Source organism: Phalacrocorax aristotelis, chromosome 7, assembly GCF_949628215.1.
Source record: "Phalacrocorax aristotelis chromosome 7, bGulAri2.1, whole genome shotgun sequence".
NCBI classification, from domain to species: Eukaryota; Metazoa; Chordata; class Aves; order Suliformes; family Phalacrocoracidae; genus Phalacrocorax; species Phalacrocorax aristotelis.
The window spans coordinates 49,862,756-49,885,659 of record NC_134282.1 but is presented as its reverse complement, the minus strand read 5'-3'; the positions used below and the strand labels follow the sequence as shown (position 1 = coordinate 49,885,659).

General features: G+C 46.8%; 1 protein-coding gene and 1 long non-coding RNA gene across 20 annotated transcripts in view; one reads left to right on the top strand and one right to left on the bottom strand.

Moving 5' to 3' along the window:
- Window positions 1-36: 36 nt before the first annotated feature.
- Window positions 37-14,177, bottom strand: NR2F2 (nuclear receptor subfamily 2 group F member 2). Of its 3 annotated transcripts, XM_075100639.1 has the most exons (4): window positions 13,939-14,177; window positions 13,185-13,246; window positions 4,742-5,269; window positions 37-1,638 (listed from the first exon to the last, which is right to left on the bottom strand). In XM_075100639.1, the coding sequence occupies exons 2-4, from the start codon at window positions 13,225-13,227 to the stop codon at window positions 1,364-1,366; spliced, it is 846 nt and encodes a 281-aa protein (XP_074956740.1). In that variant the 5' UTR covers window positions 13,228-13,246; window positions 13,939-14,177; the 3' UTR covers window positions 37-1,363. The 3 variants fall into 3 exon arrangements, with proteins under 3 accessions (XP_074956740.1, XP_074956738.1, XP_074956739.1); XM_075100637.1 differs by lacking the exons at window positions 13,185-13,246; window positions 13,939-14,177 and adding an exon at window positions 7,165-8,894 and having other exon boundaries at window positions 4,742-5,290; XM_075100638.1 differs by lacking the exons at window positions 13,185-13,246; window positions 13,939-14,177 and adding an exon at window positions 7,165-8,873.
- The window catches only part of LOC142060435 (uncharacterized), a 38,574-nt gene continuing 25,262 nt past the window's right edge, over window positions 9,593-22,904 (top strand). For 11 of the 17 annotated variants that reach the window (XR_012661736.1, XR_012661731.1, XR_012661745.1 and 8 more), the window contains exons 1-2: window positions 9,593-12,533; window positions 20,425-22,904. The exon at window positions 20,425-22,904 is cut by the window's right edge. This is a non-coding gene — a long non-coding RNA (uncharacterized LOC142060435). The remainder of the gene's footprint in view (window positions 12,534-20,424) is intronic. The other 6 variants (XR_012661742.1, XR_012661737.1, XR_012661732.1 and 3 more) reach the window with 5 other exon arrangements.

Sequence of the window (22,904 nt, the reverse complement as noted above, 5' to 3'; positions counted from 1 at the left end):
GTGGTTTCTGAAAGACATTTATGACAGCCAAACAAGTTTCAGATATCAAATAATATTTTAATTTCTGAATACTTTCAATTTTCCTTGGAATATAACACACAAAGACTCGACCAAACAGTTCAGTTATTATAACTTTTACAGTATACAGAAATGTTGCACTTAAAAAAAAAACCTTCAGTTTTTTTAAACACAAAACTGTAAACTCTAAGATACTGAATCAATCACGTTATCTATAAGTGCCAACAGTGTTATTTTGTCATGCTGATTTCAATGGTATTTTTTAAAAAGGGAAAATATCAACAATTATTATAATACAAAGGGCTTGCAAATATACAAACAGATAGAGGAGTTTAATAACAATTCATGATGAACTATGTGGAACCCAATTCAAATTACAAAAGTTCACTTTGTTTGTTTGCTTTTTAAATCAAAACCGTAGTGTGTCTTGGACACAAATTCCTTCTACCTATAATAAAACCCCACAGTTCATTTTTTTCTGTCCGAAATACCAAAAAACCTAGATTTGGGGGTAGTTATATGACACGTGTGGTTCATTCGGGTCTATATAATTATAGCTCTCTCAGCTTCAAGCTAGATTTTGGGTCACCACCTTAAGTGCGCTTCCATCATTGTGTTGTTGAGGTTTTTTTTTTTTTCTTTCTCTTTTCCTTTCTTCCTATGATACTTTCGTGGACTCAGTTTTAATTCTTTCAGAACATATATTTTAAGGATACACAGTTTTTTTTTTTTTTAAAGAAGCCAAGGTTATATCAAAAATTATTATAGAACCACAGAATAAACTGGTTTGAAACCAGAAAAATACAAAAAAGAACAGCTATAGGTACATAGACACATAGGACAATTAATAATTTGGAAAAAAAAGACTTACTTTCTTCCGTTCTGCTAATTTTCTCCAAATTTCCTTTAAATGCACTTTAAGCGAGATTTTTTAAAAAGTTTACCCCCAAAAAAGAAAAAAAAGAAGAAAAAAGAAAAAAGCCCACCATCGTTTCTTTTCTTCTTCTTTCTCTTTTTTCTTTCTTTCTTTTTTCTTTCTCTCTTTTTTTTTTTTTTTACAAAAAAATGATAAGTAGCAAGTTTTTTTTCTGAACGACACGGGAGTTTTTAATGCATTCTGTAAAAGTTCATTTGACAGTCTCTTTTTTAAATTCACAGTCCATTAATTTTTTTTCCTGTCTTCTCTTAGCAAACTTGTAACATCCTTTTACATCCTTTCTTAGCAGAAGGAAATTTAAGAAACAACCAGAACCCAAATGTCATTTGCTTTCCTTTCACTCTCTTTCATCTCCCTTCTCAATTTTTAATTTTTTAAAATTTTTTTTTGTTTTCTCTCTCGAATATTTTATTGAATGGACATATAAGGCCAGTTAAAACTGCTGCCAGACAGTAACATATCCCTGATTAGGGTTTCTATGGGGGTTTTACCTACCAAACGGACGAAAAACAATTGCTCTATGACAGAAGAGGAGACAGTGCGAAGGGAGGGGAGACGTAGTAATAGCTTCCCGAATCGTGTTGGCTGGTTGGGATACTGGCTCCTAACATACTCTTCCAAAGCACACTGTGACTTCTCCTGTAAACTTTCAACATGGGCTACATCAGAGAGACCACAGGCATCTAGAAGAAAGTGTATTAAAAAAAAAAAAAAGAAAAAGAAAAGAAAAAAGAAAACAATCATCAGATTAAAAAGGTTGTTTTTTTTTTTTAAAATTTTTAAAAATTTGATCTTTTTTATTGCTAGAATTAAGTGTAGATCGTGCGCCATCACCTCACCCCCCCAGGGTTTAGGTAGGTTTTATCAAAAGGGACAATCTCTCTCTTTCTCTCTGTGTGTGTTTGTATTTCTCTCTCTTCTGGAGGGTCTCCTTTAGGATTGAGAATCTCCAAGGTTCGAGATTCCTAATGGCACGACAGACCTGAGGGGTTGACAAGGAGGTGCTGGCCAAGCCTCATTTCGTGTATCTGTATTTTTTGGGGGGAAAGGCTGGTGGGGCGGGGAAGGCTGGAGTCGAAAGGGGGGAAAGGGAGCCACTATTTCTGCAACACCACTACCACCACCACCACCACCACCACCCCCGCCCACTGGAAAATAACTGGGGAGAGCCTAACCATGTGATGAGAAGGCATACTAATAATACTGATAGAAACCCTAATAATAATAAAAAACTGGCCCAGCCAAAGATAATGGCGCCCCGGATCCAGCAACAGATTCTCCCCCAAAGAAGACAACGCGTTTTTCTTCAGTCTTTGAAACTGATTTAAGTGGCCCTTTAAAACTGATCTTGTCAGTTTAGCCTATTCAGAGGCAGCCATGCAAACTGTGATCTCTCTGTTCATTTGAGCTGTTTCTTTTCCCCCCTCTTTTCTTTTCTCTTTCTTTCTTCCCCCCCCTCCACTCCCCCCTCTTTTTTTTTCCTCTTCTTCTTCTTTTTAAACCTAAAGGCCCTTACAAGAAGAAAACTCCCTGATAGGGTCTGGACATTTTTTTTTCTTTTTTTTCCTGATACGCTAAAATACAATAAGTTCCCTTTAAATCAGAGACGTCTGTGCTGAAAGAGCACAGGTTGTGACCTGACCTCCCTGTGGCTTTCCTAGGCACAGGGCTAACACATGCATATTCTGCGAGTCATTAGAACCCAGATTTATTTTTTTTTTCTCTTAAAAGAGGCTGCAGCAAACATTAGATGCATCTATGTGCGTCTGCTTTACATCAGGGAGTGTTATTGGGGTGCTGCAGAAGCTGCGTGCATCACCCTATTTTTTTGCATGTGGCTATCTTCCCCAGAATCAGATAACAAGAAACGTTTATCTAGTTGGAAGGCAATTTACACGCCAGGCCTCACATTTTGAAAATAGTAGTAAATTAAACAGTTACGACAGGATCGGACGATTGTTTTCTCAGAAGGCTAAAAAAAAAAAAAAGAAAAAAAAAAAAGAAACAAAAAAAGTGATTTGGGAGAAAAGGCAGGATTGGAAATAAACTCCTCGGTGTGGGTGTGAGCTGGCCAGGGGCTGGGGAGGGATGTGAGCGTGTGTGGGATCCTCGCTGAGCGTTTGAGCGAGGGAGAGGAAAAATGCATCCTAGAAAACGAGAGAAAAATAAAATAAGCACCCCACTTCCCACTCGGGATCCCTGTCTCCCTGTGGCTAGATGCGCCCTGCTCATCGATCACCTCGGGACTCCAGCACGAGTAATTTGGGGGGGGGGTGGGGGGGGAGGGGGGAAAAAAAGGAGAAGTTTTTAATGTGTAAAGCAATAATATATAAAAGGAAGTTTAGGTCACGACCCAGAACCTGGACAAAGTCCAGAAAATGACTTCGTTCCCCAGACCCCCTTTAACACAACAAGGAACGGATTGTGAGCCCTTCTTTTCCCACATAAACTACATTTTTTTCCTGTTTCCTGATATCAGGCTTTAAAAAACTCCGATGAGTAATTATTTTACAGGTCCTGCTTCCATTCATATGTTTATCGCGTGGCCACTTTCCCAAGCTTTCAAATGAGTTACAGAAGAAATATATGTATTTTTAAACTTAATCCTAAAACTTCTAGGGCTCCAGCACGTTGGGTTGCCGATGCAGCCTCACAGTTAGCAATCTGAGATAACGTATTGCACAAATTAGCGAGCAGATTTTTTTTTTCTCCCCTCAAAAAAAAAAAAAAATTTAGCCTCCAGAGTTAATATCAGGTTTATTACTCACCCAGGTTAAACTCTAGTGCAAGCTAATTAGATTTCACAACGCACTCAATTATTGCTTTATAACTCATGCACTATTTCTAGGCAGCAAAAGTTGACACATATTTCCCCCCCCCCCCCCCCTTGATTATCTAAGAAACACCTCGAGGTCTTTTCCTCGGGAGAGGGATGGTTGTGCCACCCCGGAATTGCACTGCAGAGCGGCAGCTTCAGTCTCCTCTTACTTTTTCATACTATCCCTGTCTACTTATGGTAATGATCTTTTCACACCCGCTACTCGCTTTGGACTATGCAGTTCCTGCTGGGTACAAATGCAAACTTTTCCCCTTAGCTTAAATGACACAGAACTGCTCGCTGCCACATTCTGTTTAAATCAGAGACAGCTCTTTGGAAAGTTGATTTATTTTATTTTATGGGATGGCAGGGAACATATTTTAAACTCAGCTTTGCGCATTTAACTTTTTTTTTTTAATTCAATTTTTAATCCTGCAGGGCTTTTTTCCCTTCCTGGCTGCCCATAAAATGATCCTCTTTTTAAAGTGGTTTCACTGATAGGACGACTTGTATTTAACAACATCAAACAGATTTTGCTGCTGTTCGGATGCGTGTCATTAAATGCAACAACCCAGAGCTATACTGTTAAATAAAATATTATTTTCAATGGGAAAAGCGCAGTCTGTCGTGGCGAATGGGTGCCTCTCCCCGATCCCCCTCTTCCTCCATCCCCAGCGTTATTCAGCTAGGGTTGGGGTGTGTTTTGGTTGTGGTTTTGTGTGTCTCTGTGTGTTTTATTTTATTTTATTTTATTTTTTAATTTTGCACTCCCTCGAAGATGGGATGCTCAGATCCGAGGCCCTGAAGGGGAGACCACAAGGCACTGTTTCCTGAAAGGAAAGAGACCGCGCAGGCTCTCGGGGGGCAGGGAGCGGTGGTGGGGTGCAGGCAATAACACTTTGCAAGAGCAAACAGTTCTCAGGGGGTCCGGGGGAAGGAAAAAGGAAGAGCAAAGAAACGCTGCCTACCTGAGGTGAAGAGGACTATGGCCTTTAAACAGCTATATTCTGCAGAGTCGACATGCAATGCTTTCAGTTTTTCTACTTGCTCTTGGAAGATTCGTATGTGGTCCATAAAGGCGACCACTCGGTCAGCAGACATTGGCGAAGCGTGGAGGCCCGCAGCTGCCAGGAGCGGAGCTACGTGGAGGGGCATGGAGCACTGGGCAGCGTTGAGGACAAACAACTCGCTCCAGGTCAGCCTCAGGAGGGCCACCTGGTCTGTGATCTGGAGGTCTGGGAAGAAGGGGATATTCCTGGCCCACTCCACCGCGCTGAAGAGCATCCTAGCTGCCAGTTCACAAATGTTCTCGATGCCCATGATGTTGTTGGGTTGCATGCACTGACTGCCAAAGCGGGAGGTGGGGTAGGGCTCTGCTCTCAGAAGAAGGGAGATATATCCGGATAGGTAGGAATGGCAGTTGAGAGGGTCCCCGTTTGTCAAGGCGAACTGACCATGAGTTGGCTGTGTGGGTGGCATTCTGCCCCTCTGGACCGCTGCAGTAAATAAAGAAGAAACTACAGCTATTAATATCTGAATTGCGACCATCGGTTCAAATACAGCCTGCTTTGTGTGCTTGTGCGTGCGCGTGTGACACCGTAACAAGTCAGCTTGAGGGGGGGAAACATGCATTTTCCCGGCCAGAGTTCAGCCCGTACCCCGTTCCAAGGCTCCGCAGTTCCCGGGTCAAGCAAAAGCAACAATAAAAGCTGAGCAATGCTGGCCGCTCGGCCGGGACTGCCCGGAGGAGCCCGAGATCCTCACTTCCCAAAACACACCACAATTCAGTTATTTCCCCCTCCCTCTCCACCGCCTCCCCTCCTCCGAGAGATGCAGGATACATCTTTGTGCGCCTGGGTATTTTTTTTTTTTCTTCATTACATCTAAACCAGCTTAGTGATTTGAGGCTGGGGGAGCGGGATGGGGAGGGAAGGGGGAGAGGGGGAGAAGAGAGGGAAGAAACACTTCAGTTCAAAATCCCCGGCGCTGGTCCCACACGCTTTTCTCGCCCACTGAATATATTGTTGCTGCTGCTGTTATATATGCCCCCCCCCCCTTCCCCCCCTTACAAAAAATATCAAAGGAGGCGAGATCACCCCACAACATCCCCGGCAGGTCCCCCGGCGAGGCTGGGGGCATTATCCAAAGGCACCTTCCTCAGCTGCCCATGGAAAGTGGGCCTTTCATTTTGTTAATAAATTTACACGGTGACAGTGAGAGAAAAAGGAGAGAGAAAAAGGGCTCAGAGGCGGAGAGACGGCAAGGAGGGAGAACGCCTCAAAATATGCTTGATTTATATTTGTTACCGCACGTATTACAGGGTTAGTTACTCTTGCAGAAACACAAAGAGAGGAGCCCGGCAAGTCCCAAGCCCCCTAACCCTTAACCTACATAGCAGCGTCCAGACACAGAGCACGCACTGGAAAACTGCAGGCTCACATTTCTCGTCTAATTTTATATCACAAAGACTCGACTTGCAGAGACCCGAGCACCCCACACTTACTTCTGGGCTGCTCCTTCCACCACCACCGCCGCCACCCCCCTCGGCCCCGTCCCTTCTACCCCCTCCTGCCTCTCCCGGAGGGACGAGAAAATATGGGGGAGAAAAGTGAGATAATAACAACCGGGAAGGGCAGGGGCACGGCGATGTGTGCATATATACACACACACGCGCGGATATGTGTGTGTATATACATTTTTAAAGGAGGAAAAATCCGGCTGGGAATCCACAGTGGAGTGCTGTAGAGCCTCGGTGGGTGAGTCCCATTGTAACAGTAATTTGAACCGCCTGTGTAAAATTGCAATCTAAGGCAGGGTACTGGGATATATATATATCTATATCTATGCGTGTGCATCTCGTGAGGCTCCGTGTGTGTGTGTGCGTGTGTGTGTACACACGCAGAGAGACACCCAGACACACACACACACACCCCCCCCCGCCCAGAGCTGCTCGGGGGACGGGGGGTAACGCTGAACATGCAGGAGGAAACACGAAGGAAAAGTAACCACACGTCAGAATAATCATCTCGCTCCTAAGCAGCGTGAAACTACAAAATCCACTTCCAATAAACCTCCATCAGCAAAATCAAAACAAACACAAATCAATTACGAGTGCAGGAGAAAGCATGCAAGACCCTGCCTCCCCTGCCCACCCTCTCCAACACCTCTTTCTTTCATTACGAGAAAGTTTCTGTCTGTTTATTCGGTATGGGGGGGGGTGGGGGGTGGGAGGGAGGGGGGAAGGAAAGGTTCTGGTTGGGTTTGGGGAGGGAGGTTAAAAATAATAAGAAGAATAGTAATTAAAAAAAAAAAAAAAAAAAAAAACACAACCCAAACCAACCAAAACGCAGCGAGTGAAAAAAAAATTGCAAAACAAATGAAATCCCAATACCTTCCCGTCTCATGCCAACTTTGAGGCATTTTTTGAGGCGGCAGTACTGACACTGATTGCGGTGGTGCTGGTCAATGGGACAGTTCCTGTTGGCACGACAAGTGTAGCTGAGATTCCTCCTTACACTCCGCTTGAAGAAACTCTTGCAACCCTCGCAGGTAAACTGGCCATAATGTTTGCCACTAGACTTGTCCCCACAAACCACACATTCAATGTGCTGCTGCTGCTGCTGTTTGTCTCCTTGGTTCTGCTGGCTTGGCGGGTTGGTCTGGGCTGGCGTACTGGGAGGGCCCCCGGGCCCCGGGGTCTGTGGGGTGTGCGGGGCCCCGGCCGGAGGTCCCTGCACCGGCGGGGCTTGCGAAGGCTGCGTTCCCTGAGCTCCGGGCACATCGTCCTGGGGGTCTCGCCACGCACCGACTACCATTGCCATATCTATTGGACACCGTTGCCAAACTTCCTGTTCCCCCTTTATTTTCAAAGTTTGTTTGCTTTGCTTTTCAGATCAGCTTTGCAGCAGTCTTTTTTTTTTTTCTCTGTCCTCCCCTCTCTCTCTCTCCCCCTCTCTCTTTTGTTGTTTTGCTTTTTTTTTTTTTTTTTTTAGGAGGGTCGGGCTGGGGGGGATCTCCCGGTACCGGCGAAGGTGCAGAAGCACGGGGCGATGGAGGTGTGTGTGCGGGGGGGCGAGTTGCGAGTCGATTGTCTGGGCTCCAGGAGAGCAAAGTAAAGGGGTGGTGGGGGTGGGGGAGAGAGGGAGAGAGAGAGAGAGAGAGGAGAAAAAAAAAAAATCTCTTCAAAGATCTCCCTCTCTCTCTCTTAGAGCTGATCTGCAGCAGAGTAGTTGAAGGAGGAGAGGCGGGTGTCTGGGGGCCAGGTCCAGGGAAGCTCGCAGTCAGCCATTCAGGAAAGCCATCAAAATAAGAATGAATAAAAGGTTAAAGATTACACACACAGCGGAAAAAAACACGCACAGCTGAGGAGACTTTTCTCGGCGCGGAGAGCGGACGGTCTCGCCGTAGTTTTTGGAAGTCCAGCTTGCAGCAGCAACATCAACTGCGATCGCTTTGTTTTTGTGGGCTTTTTTTTTTTTTTTTTTCCTCCTCTTTCCTCCTCTCTCTCTCTCTCCTCTGTCTCTCCTCCCTCCTTCGCTCGCTTTAATTCTTCCTCTCCGCCGCTCCGCCCGGGCGCTGCTCTCTTTCTCTCTCTCTCTCCCTCTTTTTGGCTCGGGGGTGGGGGGGTTGGCTCTTTGCTTTTTTTCCTCCTCTCCTCGCTTTTTTATTATTATTATTATTGTTATTATTATTAATTAGTATTATTGTGATTGTTTTATTTGTTCCTCCTCTCCGTCCCCCGCCGCGCCGCGCTCCGCTCTGCCCCGCTCAGCCGCTCCGCCGCTCCCGCCGCGCCGTGTCCCCGCCGCCGCCGCCGCCGCCGCCGCCGCCGCCGCTCCCGCTCCCGCCGCCCGGCCGCCGCCGCTCGGGTGCTGCCGCGCCGCCGCCGCCGCGCCGCTGCCGCCGCGCTGCCTTATGCTGCTTCTGCCGCCTCGCAAGTGGGCTCTCGCCTCCGCGCCGCCGGTGCTCACGGCGCGGGCGGGGGGAGGGGGGCCGCGGGGCGGGGGGGAGGGAAGGAGTCAACTCGCCAGCGCAGCGCCCAGCCAGCCAGGATGATAAAAGAGGGGAGCGGGAGGAGGAGGAGGAGGAGGAGGAGGAGGAAAGGAGGAGGAGGAGGAGGAGGAGGGAGAGAGGGAAGGATCATAACCCAGCGCGCAGCATCGCTCCTCAGCCGGGGCGGGGGGGGGGGAATCACCACGGGGAGAGCGGGGGGGAGAGCGCCAGCCCTCCCCCCCGTCCCCCCGTCCCCCCCCCCCAAAAAAAAATAAAAAAGCGGCGCGGGGGCTCCCCCCCCCCCGCGGCGGCGCGGGGCGGGGCGGGGCGGGGCGCGGCGGCGTGTGGGCCGAGTGGCGAGCGCGCTCCCCGCCGGCCGCTCGCCCCGCTGGCGGGAGAGTGAACTTTGACACGACTGCTGCAACTTAGCGCACGTTGCCATGGCGACCGAGAGCCTTATAAGGCAACCCGACCGGCGTTTGACTGGTCAAAAGCTCGCGCCCCGCCCCTCGGCCCCTCATTGGACCGCGACCGCCCTGCGCGGTCCTGCTATGGCCGCCGCCGACGCCCGCGCGGTCCTAGAGGCGGCCGCCGCCGGTGCCGCCGCCGCCGCCGGTACCGGGGCGTCCGTCCGTGTCCCCCACCTCCGCGCTCTTTACCCCGAGCCACGCTCCCCCGAGCCGCACGGCCCCCGCCCGCCGTCGGGGCGAGGGGTTAGGGTCAGACCGGCGAGGGGAACGGAGCGCCGCCGCTTCACCTGGGGCCACCCGCCGGGGCACGGCCTCGGGGGTGGGAGATGGGGGGTCGTGAGAGGGGGGTGAGGGGGGTGAGGGAGGGGACACGACCCGGCGCGTGAAAATCAGCAAATTGACGCTAAAATGAGGTAAAACTCCACAGAGTAAAATAAACCCGACCCCCGCCGCCGCCGGGGGGAGGGGAGCGGCCCCTCGGTGCCCCGTCGGGGCAGGGCGGCGCAGGTACGCGCGGTTCCCCCCCTCGCCGGGAGTCCCGCCGCCGGCGGCCTTGCCCTCGACCCCCTCGGCCTCGCCCCGGGGTGACCGGCGGGGGACGAGGCGGGGGGGGGGGGGGGGGGGGGGGGCAACCCTGGCCGCCCGCGGGGCGCTGAGGGTCCCCCGGCCCCGGCGGGGTCGGGGGGCACCGCCGCCCCTCTGACCTGGGCTCCCCCGGTCCGGGCGCCGCTCCCCCCGCCAAGGGGTCCGCGGTGTCACCATCTCCCCCTTCCCCTCCGTGGAGGTCAAACCCACCCCTCAGAGCGCGACACTCGTGTCCCGTCTCTCGCAACTTCCACGACATCGCTCCAAGGCGGCTCGTCTCAAGCCCTTTAACTTTATTTTGGGGGGTTTGGCAGGGGTCTTTTATTTCTTTTCTCTGTGGGTCGCACGTACCCTGACCCGGGTCCGCGCCGTCCGTGCGGTGGCGGGAGCACCACGCCACGGGTGACCTCTCTGAGGATGCGGGGACGGCTCTTTATTCCCCGTTAAACAGAGCTACCGGGCAGCGGAACGGGGACTTTGGGTTCACCTCCCGGTGAAAATGGCCAAAAGCCACTCGAACAGGCGAAGGGACGCAGAGAGTAAAAAAAGCAAACACATTCAAACAGACCGATAAATGCCCGGCCGGACCGTTCCTCCTCTGCGAACACACGCGTGTCCGTACGCTCGCGTTTGAGCCGGTCACCAAGCGCGGCCGTGGGGCTGCACAGCCCTGTGCCCACCTCCGCAAGGCATTAATTGCCCCTCACCTCCTCACACGCACTTTTTCATGTTGCCACATGCACAACACCCTTCTGCCGCAGAAATAATATATGTGGCCAAAGCCGCAGGTGCTGAGATGATTGGAAAGTTGTAAAAAGCACCTCGACTTGACCATGTCCCGCTTAGAAACCTGGCGCGTTAAGGACCCCCACGAAGGAAGATGTTCTGCGGCTCGATTTCAAAGACAAGGCTGCAGCATCCCCATTGATCCTGGCGGAGCAAAAATAAGCGTTCTCCGAAACAGGGACCAGGAGGGACTGGGACAACAGAAGGGGGGGAAAGGAACCTTTCCCCGTTAAAATGTGGGGAGCTGCTTGATGATTTCCAAAGAACCCAGAGCCGAGGAGGTCACCTTTCGGCGTGGGTGGGAGAAGGTGGGGGTTCAAGATGCGGAATAGTTACAGATTGTTGCTGATGTTGAATTTCCTGAGGAAAAAAGAAAAAAAAAAAAAACCCACAAACAAACCCCAACCAACCAAACCCCAACCCAACACCAACCTCTCCTGTCTCGAATCTGACAAAGTAAACAGGATTAATTCGCCATATGAAAAAACATTATTGCCGCCTTCACAAATGCAGAAATCAGAAGGGAAAGCGGTTTTAACAGGACGGACAATATTAATAGTTTGAACGTATGATCGTAAAAATGAAAAGCCATTGATATACGCTTAAAAGCCGCCGTATACGCTGATTGCTCAAGCATTAATGAAGAATGCCCCAGATTAACTATTTGCTCTTCGAGGGATGCAGCAATATAACTATCTATTAGCACCATTAGATGCTTTGCTATTTATTTGAAAACACCTCTACGAGTGGGTTGAGGCAGAGCAGATGAACGTAAAAATGAACTGCAGCTAATTTCGCTAAATAATGCTCGAAACCTGAGCGCCTCGCAAAGAAGGGGGAGATTCTCAACTGTCCTTCTCCGAGCCTAATGACAATAGAAATGCTCTGTTTTAAAAGTAGGACCGTATTGGTTTTCCAAATAAACAAATGCATCCCTCCTGCCATTTTACCGCAGATGTAAATTTATTTTAATGAGAGGGAGTGGAAGGATTTATTTTGCTAAAATAGAGTTGAGGATAGAGTCGGTGTAAATCTTTAGGTTTTAAAAAAAGAGGAGGAAGGAGGGGGAAGCTGCTCTCCTGGCAGAAAGCTGCCTAACAGCCCTCTAATTCTTTCTAGATTAAATCGCAATATGAATACAGCATCGAACAAATACCGAGTTTCGCTCTGAACTCAGTGGAAAGCAGTTACGTCTAACAGAATTCAATGAATTCCTCTTCTCCCTCAATGTAGTATGTGTGTGTTTTTCTCTTCCACCACACTGAAGTTCCATGAATAGGGAAAGTGGCTCCTATTGTGTGCCTCTGAACTTCCAAGTCAATGCAATTTTTAACCACTGGCTTGTGGTACTTTGAAAATCACCAGGGGCTGTCAGAGTTGGGTCCTCTGAAAAATTTACAGTGCTAAATCAGAGCATATGCTGTGAGAGAGGAAAAAAAATTGCTTAAGATTGGAGCAAGTACAGTATCTGGCTGCCCCCTAGTGTAAGTCTCTTATCTGCCTAAAATTCAACTTTAAAAGAAAAGGATCTCTTAAAGGGAAACGACTTTTGGCTCACGTATGCCTACGAGAATGAAACTTCTGTACATTTTAATCTGATTAATTCCTAAGGATTTAAAATTAATTGGCTTGGGCACTGCTAGACTGGACTATAAGGTTTCTGCATCAGGGTTCCTGCGAGCGCCGTACCGAATAGGTATTTTTAAGGGATAGTGGTAAGGGATTGGGGGGGGGGGGATCCTGTTTTGTGATATTTTTTTTTTTCCTAACGAGGAACCGTGCCTCGCATGCTGCTGTCAGAGCAAAACACTTTTGCTGCTTAAAGTCAGATCTACGCCTTTTGCAATAATACTTAAAAAAAAAAAAAAAAGAAGGATAAATAATTGCCTTAGAGCCTCAGCCGAACTGCCAACCACACCTTCGGATGGTGAGTATATTCCAGCTTCTTTCCATTGTACTTGCTCAGCCAGAGAAGGGACCGGAGGGGGAGAGGGGATCTCAGAGCTATACCTTCACCACCGACCTTTTTTTTTTCCTCCCCCCCCCCCCCCCCCCCCCAATAAACGCTGCCAGCTGCACACGGCGACACAATTCCGTGCAGTTTAATACCTATCACTTAAGTTAAGAGACTTGTCCTCCCCTCCCCACCCTCCCGAGCAGGTCAGTCCGCCGCTCCCCCCCGAGCAGCCTGGGTTTGAGGGGAGGCTGCGCCCGGGCTCTGCCTCCTGGACGCTGCTTTGGAAATGACTTTGAGGCGCTTTGCCTCGCCTCGGACCTGGAAGCAGATTCCGGTCGTTGGGTTTATTCGCTTGTTTGTTTGTTTGCTGCTTGCTTTATTTAGCTAAAGGACGTGCTAACTGATGGTGCTGCAATTACACATACTTGGGTCTCCCCCCCTCCCCTCTTCCCCTCCTTAGAGCAACCCACGTAACCTTAGAAACGATCGTTTAAGACGTACGTTAGCTAACATTTGCTTTTTTGGATTTTTTGTTTTCCTTAAAAGAGAAACACAAGAATCACAACACATTGCCCGAAAAAAGTGTCAAAGAAGAAGAAAAAAAACTATAAGTAAACATACCAAAACCATATTTGCCTTGTTCAAGGTCCCAAATCGCTTGCATCTTCCTTTTTCTACCTCTCCTTTAGTTTGGCAGGTGAAACAAACAAACAAAAAAAAATAATCAGACCGCTGTTTGCCCCCCAGAAAGATGTGCGTTGGGTAATTAAAGAGAAGTCTCCTTCGTGGTGTTTATCTAAGCGATTGTGCAAACTGATAAAAAAAAAAAAAAGGAGGAAAAAAAAAGTAAAGTTACAGCCTTCAGGGGGAAAAAAAAAAGGAGGCAAGGTGAAGGGAATAGATTTCCCACAACCTAAAGGGAAGTGCTTTCGATGTATTATTAGCGATCAGCCTTGGGAGAGAGGAAAAAAAAAAATCCTGAACACACTCTAACTTTACACAGACAAGATTTCAGGGGGGGCTTTGTACATAGCTGCTTAGGAATGTGCGCCTCGCCTTTAAGAAAAAATCCCCAAGCCCAAGGTAGGAGATGTCTTTGAGTGATCCTTGTCTCTCATTTCATTCCTTAGAAGGAAGAGCGTCTCGCTACACCTTGTTTGGAGCTGGAAAGGCGAGACTTAAAAAAAAAAAAATATTCACAACCCACCCTTCCAATTGGGGAGAAAAAAAAATAAGAGAGGGAAATCTCCTAACTTAATGACTGTGGGGGTAGGATGGATGCGACCGATTTCAGCCCCCCCTCCCTCTTTCCCACCTCCCCCCTCCCCGGCAGGGGAAAAAAAAAAAAAGGAAAAAGAAAAAAAAAAAAGCCAACCGCAAACAACTACAGGCTGAACTATCAACACATGCACCGAAGGGGAAAAAATATATAGTGTCCTGTGTAGGGTCGGCAGGGAACGCAAGCACACGCTAAAGCAAGTTGGGAAAGAATCCGAGCTAATCAGCAATCTCTTTCTCTCTCCTTCTCTCCCTCTCCCTCTCTCTCTCTCTTTCACTGCTCCTGAGATCCCAGCTCGAAAGAGGTACTCCACATTTTTTCATTACCAAAAATCCGTTGCAATAATCATTTGTTGCTAATTGAAACCCTTGGAGACATTTTTCCCCACCCCCTTCACAAACATGGCAACTTTTAGACATGGGAAGCACGTTTAGTTTTATTTTATTTAAAAAAAAAAAAAATACGGTTAGGAGGAGGCTGAATCTTTCACCCACGAGAAATATCAGCTCGTCAGCCCCCTTCCCCCCGGGGGGGGGGGGGGGGGGGCGGGACGGGACCCCAGTACAGTGAGGGCTTGGGAAAATTTGGAATACATTATACCGCCTTTGGCAGGAGAATACTCTCCAACTAATGGATTCCTGCTCCTTTTTGTGTGTGTGTGTGTATCAGTGTGGGGGGTTTCTGGAAAGAGGGGTGGTGGTCGTGGTGGTGGGGAGCCGAGCTTTTATTTTAAGAAACTGTTAGGGTAAGAAGTGTGTCATACTTGACAAATGGAACAAACGCTCTTCCATTTCTTGCTTGTCCTTGCCTTAAAACAGGAATTAAGTTAACCACAGTGCTGCATGTTAATTGCATGTTTACTGGGCTAATGAAAATTACAAAAGGGTTTTGCCACCTCGATCGGTGATGGAAAAGTATGAAGGCGATTGTCATTGCAGCCTTCGGGGAGGGCCGGGGCGGGGAGCGGGGGGGGGGGGCCGGGCACGAACAGTATTGATCAGAAGAAGGATAAATCTTTTAACTGCTCGTTAATACCATAAATATGGTCTACACAAGTTTCCACTCTTGTTAAGTCTAATCAGTACATGGAAGATGGAGACATAGCCCACTTGAATGAATTTTTATTATTGCCAGAGGGGTACTTGCATTTGTGGGCTCTCTCCCCTCCTCACTTTGTGCCAACCCCCCCTTGCCACCCCAGGTCCAAATCCCCCCCCCCCCCCCCGCAGAAGAGGGTCGTGAAGGTGTGCAAGAAAGCACAGGAGAGAAATTAAAGCTTTTAGTCCTTTCTCGCCTTTTCCAAATGCTCCTTTTCTGTAAAGCTGAATGGTTGTGGCGTGGTGGGGAAAGCCTAAAAGGGGGAGCCCCCCCGCCCCCCCCGGTTTATCCTTGAGATCCGTGGATGAAAGGATGACCTAGTAATTCAGTTTGATGATAACCATTTTCATGCTTGAAAACAAACTGCCAAATTAAACCTCAATGGAAAGAGCAGTGGGAAAGGTAGTGGGAGCAGGGCATTTCGAGATCTTCCCCCCCACCTCTCTGAAAGGGATTGTTTGGCAAAAGGAGGAGGGAAAGGCAATTAAATAGACTAAAGATGATTTAAATCCCAACCAAAAATAATTCCAGGGAGAAGCTTCCCCCCTCCGGTGTTGCACAGCCCTGGATTTGAAAACTTTGGCCCAACTTGTGGCGATAGCTACAACTTTGCTCCGCAGGGGTCAGAGGTGAGGGCTATTTTAACCCTAAAAGCCTGCGAGTGACCAAGGTTGAGGCTGGGCTCGCAGCACTAATAGCCATAATTACCTCCTCCCCTTCCAGGGACATTCCTCGCAGCAGCAGTGTTAGACGCCGAATTGAAGAAAATCCTGCAGTTGGACATATCTTGGGGGGTAAATAACAGCAATATGAAGGAATTTCAGGGCTCTCCCTTTTGCTTGGGGGGATTGAAGCCTTCCCCCCCCTTTTTTTTTTTTCCTCCTTCCCCCCCCCCCCCCGCCAGCATTCCCAAGGCGCTGGGTCTTTGTCTTAGAAGGAATGGAGTGTCTGAATGGTGTGAAAGGGACAGAGAGGGTCGCTTCAAATCGATTTTACTTGTCCTCTCTGTCTTTTCGGATCAACGCCCTTCAATGGACACATAGGTGCTCTTTCAACCAAAAACTTGTGCAACATTTTCTGCCTGTATTGGTGCTAAATACAATAAATGCTGGGCAGATTTTTTTTTCTTTCTTTCCAAAGCAGAAAGCACCCTAATTAAATTGTTTTATATGGACAGTCAAGACAGACCAATTAAGTATGCATTAGTATAAAGATATATTCGAGAGATAAGCGCTCTATAGGAGCCCTGTCTAGGCAAGGTGTGTAAAGTGTCCTCTCGAAGGGAGGCTGCAAGCAGGGTTTCATATGGATTTTTCCCCTCCATTGCCTCCTGTACTCGAGTAACGGACTGAATAAGTTAGCGAAAAGCCATTAGTGAAAGTGGTTTCTAAACAAAGTTAACAGGTGGATGTAGCTGGTTTGGGATTTGAATAAGAGTCGCCCATCTCTAATACACAGCCCTATATTTATGCAGCACGTATGCATGCCATGTACATTTACAGAGACAAATGCCTTCGACCTCTAGCTTGTGTGCAAATGCACACATACACACGGCAATAAAATAAATATCTGGGCACTTGTGCAGGCTGCAGCACATGATGTGAGTAGGCGCACACACACACACACACACACACACACACACACATTACAGATACAACCGTGTATCTATTGTGTATAGGCACCCAGCCCTGCATCAAAGACAGACACACGCACGCAAGGCGTAGCTGTCTCGCCTGGGTGTGCTGCACAGACATCTAACCGGGGATCAGCGGGCACACAGCACACAGTCCTGGGGTAATTACAACTGGAAATATTTCCTATTCGAGGCATAGTCTTTCCCAGGAGTGAAATAACAGATCAGGATAAAACATACACATACACACACACACGAACTTCTCTTTCTGTCCATTTTATCACCCTGGGAAAGCTCTCGTGTATGGTTAACCACAGGAACTGGGCTTTAAGCTCTTCTCAATTTCCATTATTTTTTTTATTCACTGCAGATTTTCCATGTCGTTCAAAAAAAAAAAAAAAAAAGGAAAAGAAAACACAAAAAGAAGCCACCCAAACCCCTCCAAACCCTCATCAGACAAACAAACAAAAAAGCCCCCAGCCCTGCCTCAGCCTGAACCTGGGGCAGGCAGAGCTGCGGGATGCGGCGAGGAGGAGGAGGAGGAGGGAGGTGGGCTGGAAGTTGCTGGGGCACCCTCCATCCCTGGGCACTTCGTTACCCACCCGCCGAGGCAGAGCTGGGGGAGCGGCTCCGGCGCCCCGAGGTGCTGCCGAGAGGGACCGGGGGATCGCCCCTCTGTCGTGACATTGCACCGCAGGGACAGGACGGGTTTTTGCTGGAGGGGCCGGGGAAGAGGGGACGGAGGGGTGCAGGGATGCGAAGCAGGCGTGCGACGGCTGCCCGGTTTGATATTAATTTTCTAGCAGCGCTTTGGATGTGTTAGCCCATCAAAGAGGGATGGGAGACGGGGAAGAATAAGCCATTCCTTGCTTAGGTGCTTTAATGTCACGGTAAACAGGTTAGAAGCAGACGTTTTTAAAGCCTCAATTTCTCTTTACCGGTTACCTTCGAAGATAAATCATAACAGACTGTATGGGGGGCAAAGAATTCATCTAAAGGAGATCTCAGCAAGTCACTACCCGGACAATAGTCCACCTCCTGTTGGGTTGCGTATTGATCAGGAGAGGAGCTGAAGATGTCGCCACACTAAATATTTACTGATCACACACAAATAGCCGGGACTCGAACGATTTTCTCCTGTGAGGAGAGCAGAGAGAGAAGGGTAAATCATTTTATTAGTGTGTATAAAGCAAAGAGCACACTCTGGCTTGGAGTGTTTTAAGATGTGTCTTCAGCTGGATGAAAAGAGTTAGGGAAATCGATATGGAGTGATTAGACGAGCCAGTCGTGTCAAAGAGAGAGGCTGTGAATTTCATGGATTTGGTTATACCGGGGGGGGGGGAAAATATACCGAGAGATTAAAGGGAGGAACCCATTGTAGCAGAGCCAATGAAAAAATAATATCTAATCAGACCCGGCAAAGGTAGGGACGGGATAAGACCCACATTTCTAAAGAATCACATTAGCTGGAGAGGGATCAGGGACACACATGAAAGAGGCAAACGGGGGGAGAGCAGGCGAGTAGGAGCCTAGAAATGCTACAGAGCAAACCCAGGAGAGGCAGGGGAAAGTCGCTTCTGTAGAGCAATGCTGAGACACCGCGAAAATGGGGACAAAAGACCCAGGAGCGAGAGGAAGGCGAGGGCTGGAGCCAACGGGAGCCTGACTTCGAGGTGAAGTTGAGGGGTCTCTAGCCCCGTGGGTCCACCAGGCAGGGAGGTCTCTAGCAGCAGAAGCGAGGGCACAGCCAACTCAGACGCGAGGGGTTTAAATCCTTCTCCTACAAGTTTGTTTCCCCCGCTCCTTCCCCCCCAAACCCCCCCCCCCAAGCAAATGTGGTGAGTAAAATGGATTTTAGCGTTTAACCACCTCATTTTATCCACGTAATGACAAGGCTCGTAATATGTAATCTACAGATTACTGCCATTCGAGGGTGACCACAAGTGCCATTAAAAAAAAAAAAAAGAATAAAAAAAAAATCAGCATTTCTGCAAATGACAAAATGGCTAAAACCGGCCCGGGCTTTAAGTGTTGAAGTTGGGGAGTTGCTGCCGCAGGATTTTATCGGTCGTAGGGAGCAATTCAGCCGTGGCTCAGGTACAGCCCTGGGGTGTCCCGGCGGATTGAAGAAAACTTTGCTGGAGGCGAGCAAATGTCTAAGTGCCAAAGGGCAGAAAGCTGGGAGCAGGGCAGGGCTCTGCCAAGTGACGTTAAAATACATTCTTTAGGGATGCTCGGGATTTTATCTTTTCCTTTTTTTTTTTTTTTTCTTCTTTTCTTTTGCCTCGAATCAGTGATGTTTGGGCCGCGTTCAAGCGCTACCTCCTCTCTGCATATTGTTCTTTAGCGGAAAATAAGATGCGACTGCGGAGAACTAAGTCGAAGGAGCGAGAGAAAGTTTAAGCCGCACTTCAAATGATGCTGATTGCTGGGAGGGAAGAAAGACATCCAAAGCTAGGAACCGAGGAGCAAAACTGATGTGAAAACAGCTTTTCACTTCTCCTCCAAGTGCTAATTTTGCTACTGTAAACAAACACTGAAGTTAGAAACAGCTGCAAATAGCCTGCCGGGCACTCAGGGCTCGGGGACGGGGAGGGGGGATGACTTTTGTTCATCTCTCGGGCTGGATTTCACCCAAACTTTGCTTTCTCCCGAAATCAGTGGCCGATGCTGGTTTTAGTTGTGGAGAAGGGGGCGGGGGGGGGGGGGGGGGGAAGAATATAGGCGTATTAAGCGCATTTCATGTGAGCCTGTAGAGTGCAGGCGGCTCGGCTGGATCACTAATGCAACAGGAAACCTCGGGATAGACTCAGCCTAATTAACAGTTTTCCATAGCTGAAGCGATTTTTAAGAATCCCAGTGGATTAGCCCAATATGTTCAGGTGTGAGGCTACGAGGGCCTATAACTCCTTTCACTATAATCTTATAACCTCCTTACCTAATTCCTTAGATTGCAGATAGGAAGAGTCTGACCCTGGAGGTCGTAAAGAGCTTGGTTTCATTAACCCTTCCCTCCCCAGCGCTGCTCCAAGGTTAACTGCGCTAGGCTGTGTGTTTGGGGGAGGGAGGGCAGAAGAAAGGGATTTGCGAGAGGGGTCGATCCGACGGGGGGGGACGACACACAAGGCTGACAATGATTTCTGCTCCCTTCATTCCCCTCCCTTGATCCAAAGGAAAAATGGAAATGGAACTTTTCTCTTTCCTATGCACCGGGTGCATGAATGTACGGATGTTTGTGAGACAATTCATTCCCTTCACACCGTTTCAGAGTTTTTTTTTTAATATATTTTTTTTTCAAACGTGGAGGAAATGAAACATTCTAGAAATGTCAGATATTGCAAAAAGCAAAGCAACCTCCATCCTTAAGACCAGCAGCAATCTCTCGAGCTTCTTGTCCATAGCAGAGGTGTAATCTTTAAAGAAAAAAAAAATCCAGAAAAGCTTCTCAGACTGTGTTTGCCTGGTAACACACTGGTTTATATTTTAATAGGTAGTTACCTTGTATTGATTCAGGGTACATCGTTGATGTTGAAGGTTAATAACTCTCAAATTATATCTATCTGCCTACATACATAATTGCATACACAGTATAACACTGTAAGAATTTGCATTTTGCAGCACATTCTTTGTTCTTAAATCTTTTAACACATTGAATTGTTCCTTTGAAGAAAATGCCATTGAGCCACATGTTTAAGGAAAAGATGTTTCTAAACTCTATGTTTAAGCAATGAAATTGTTGAGTGAAGTACAGGTTTCTTTGTATTTCACACAAACCTTGCCATACGCCAATCTTAACCTATACGTCTGAACTGCCTTTTTTTTTTTTCCTTTTTTTTTTTCTCTTCTCTCAGTCAGAAGGCAGAAATATGTGCACTGCTGAGAGAGGTGGGTACTTTTTGGTAAGTATGTTTAGATATGATCTTCAGATACATTTATTGTACTTTCAAATTCTTTGGATACTAGTTGAGCTAGCAAACAGTATCCCAGCTGAATGTCTCAGCTCCTTCCCTACTTAACAAGCTCTTCATATAGAACTATATTGCAGCCATCCTTCTGCTAAACAACATAGCTGAGGAATCAGCAAAAAATAAAATAAAATGTTAAAACTGGATTATAATTGCTGCCTTATATCTGACTCCTCTTCCTTCCCGCAGTCCTAATGAACCCTTTAAAGTTTTTTTTTTTATTATTTCTGAGTGACAGATCAAAAATAATTAGCAGAATCAGAAGCAGCTGGAAAGCTTGAAATAATGTATCTAAATATTTTATATTGCTCCTTCTAATACTAGCCCCCCAGTTGTAAAAAGGAACAATTCCCTATTTATTCTGCGGTAGTTTATAAATACAGAAAGGTAGATCCCTTTTTTTTTCCCAGGGCCTGCCTCAGAGATGACATAAATAGGGACTGAACTATCAGGAATAAAAAAAAAATAAAAAAGAAAAAAAAACACCAAAAGCCTGGAAAGGAATAGAGACAGTCAGACAGATAATAACTGCATCTGAACAATGTTATGTACCACATTAGGGAATGGTAAAAAAAAATAGATTGCATATTTATAACCTCATAATTAAAATACATTCTTATCTCTCTCCTCTGAAAGGTTGCAGCTTTCTTGGAAATATTTTGAGTGCATATTTTAAACTCCATGTCCCGAATTGAATTAAGATGAGCTGTTTTACCCAAGAGTAAAATACTTGTTTGCAATTTAAGGTTGAAGTTTCAACTGCCTGTCATCGTATAATTTTCTTTATATTTTACCTCCGTATGTTTGGAGGCTTTATTTAAAATGGTGTTAATTTATATTAAATTCTAATTCCTGTTTGTAAGAAATTAGTTAATGTTATCCAAAATAATCCCCTGTGTTCGACTGAGGTAGATCAGATGGGAATTTTTCACATTCAAAGGGCTGAAGCTAAACTGAAAACTTTAAAGCAAAGGGATACCAGCAAACAGTGAAAAATGGCACGTCTGCTCTCTCTTGACAAGCTTGCATTAAATCACATGTAAGGAAGCACAAATTTTTGAATCTAAGACCAGTTTTAGTTTTTAATAGGAAATAATTACATGGAACTTTATTTCCAGAGAGAATATCCCTTCCAGCTACAGTGTTTTGCTTTGATCTGAGTATTAACTGGTAATAAAATAACCATATTTTGGATCCTAAGCATATTGATGCTTAAAGGAATGTTATGCTTTCAATCAAATTCTAACTTTAGATTATCCGAAGGTATTCATCCTTCTTTTGTCAGAAACCAATTTGCTTTTTTACTCCTGCAGCTACTCACATGTGTTTTAGTATACTTTGTTATTTTACAGTAGAATTTGCACTATCGAGGCGGAACACTTTTAGATGGAGTGAGATCTTGTTCCAGCCTGGCAGTTTGGGCTGTTTCTCATACAGCTCCCCAGTCCGGCCCTTCGTTACACTTGTTGTATACCACCACCATCACTCATCTCTGAGGGCGACTACCGCAAACGTCTTCGCGGCCGTATTTTGTTTTAAATCTTCAGATCTATTTTTTTTTTTCCCCAACCTGGAGAATCAATCATTTGGACCCATCCTGCACAATTAACCTCCCCTTTATATTACAGCCCCAAGTGCAGTACTTCATAAAGACATGAAAAGGACATCCCAGACACCAGGACCCGAGCCCAGGCTTGTCACAGAGCATAAAAGGAGAGGGAAGGGGTGTTTTTATCTCTTTGCCCCACCAATTCTTAATAGTTCTAAGTTTCAGTGTGACAATAAAACAGTTTTGATAACATAGCTCATGGGTTTCTCTGCCACATAAAGTTTTCTTAATAATAAAAAAGAAGAAACTTTATCCCTGCTAAATTAAAATAGGGCAGATGTTGGATATGGTTCATATTAGCCAGCCTTTCACCCCTTTGCCCCTGGCACTAAAGTTCTGACTTTTTCTTTCTACTATGTCTGTTTCTAACTGAGAGGTATTATTCCTGCCCCAGCTCTCTTCTTCTATTTATTTTTTCAGCGTCTGAAATTAAACCTATTCATTTAGCAATATACATTCTATTTCAGATTGTTAAACCTGGCCAGAGAGGGGAAACACTTTCCAAAAAGTGATGCACCACTGACCTTAAAAGAAAACACGAGGCAGGGAAAGCTGTTCTTAAAAGGTTTATTTCTATAGAGTTTTGTAGCTCTGTTGACATTATAGCGATAATGGCTGTATTGCAACAGGCTTTCAAGGCCCAAGAGGTTTATGTTTTCTTCTGACCATAAGTGTAATAGAATTTTAAAGGTGCGCAAAGTCCCATCACTTTAGATATTTAAAACTAGATTGAAAAAATCTTTGGGAAACACACATT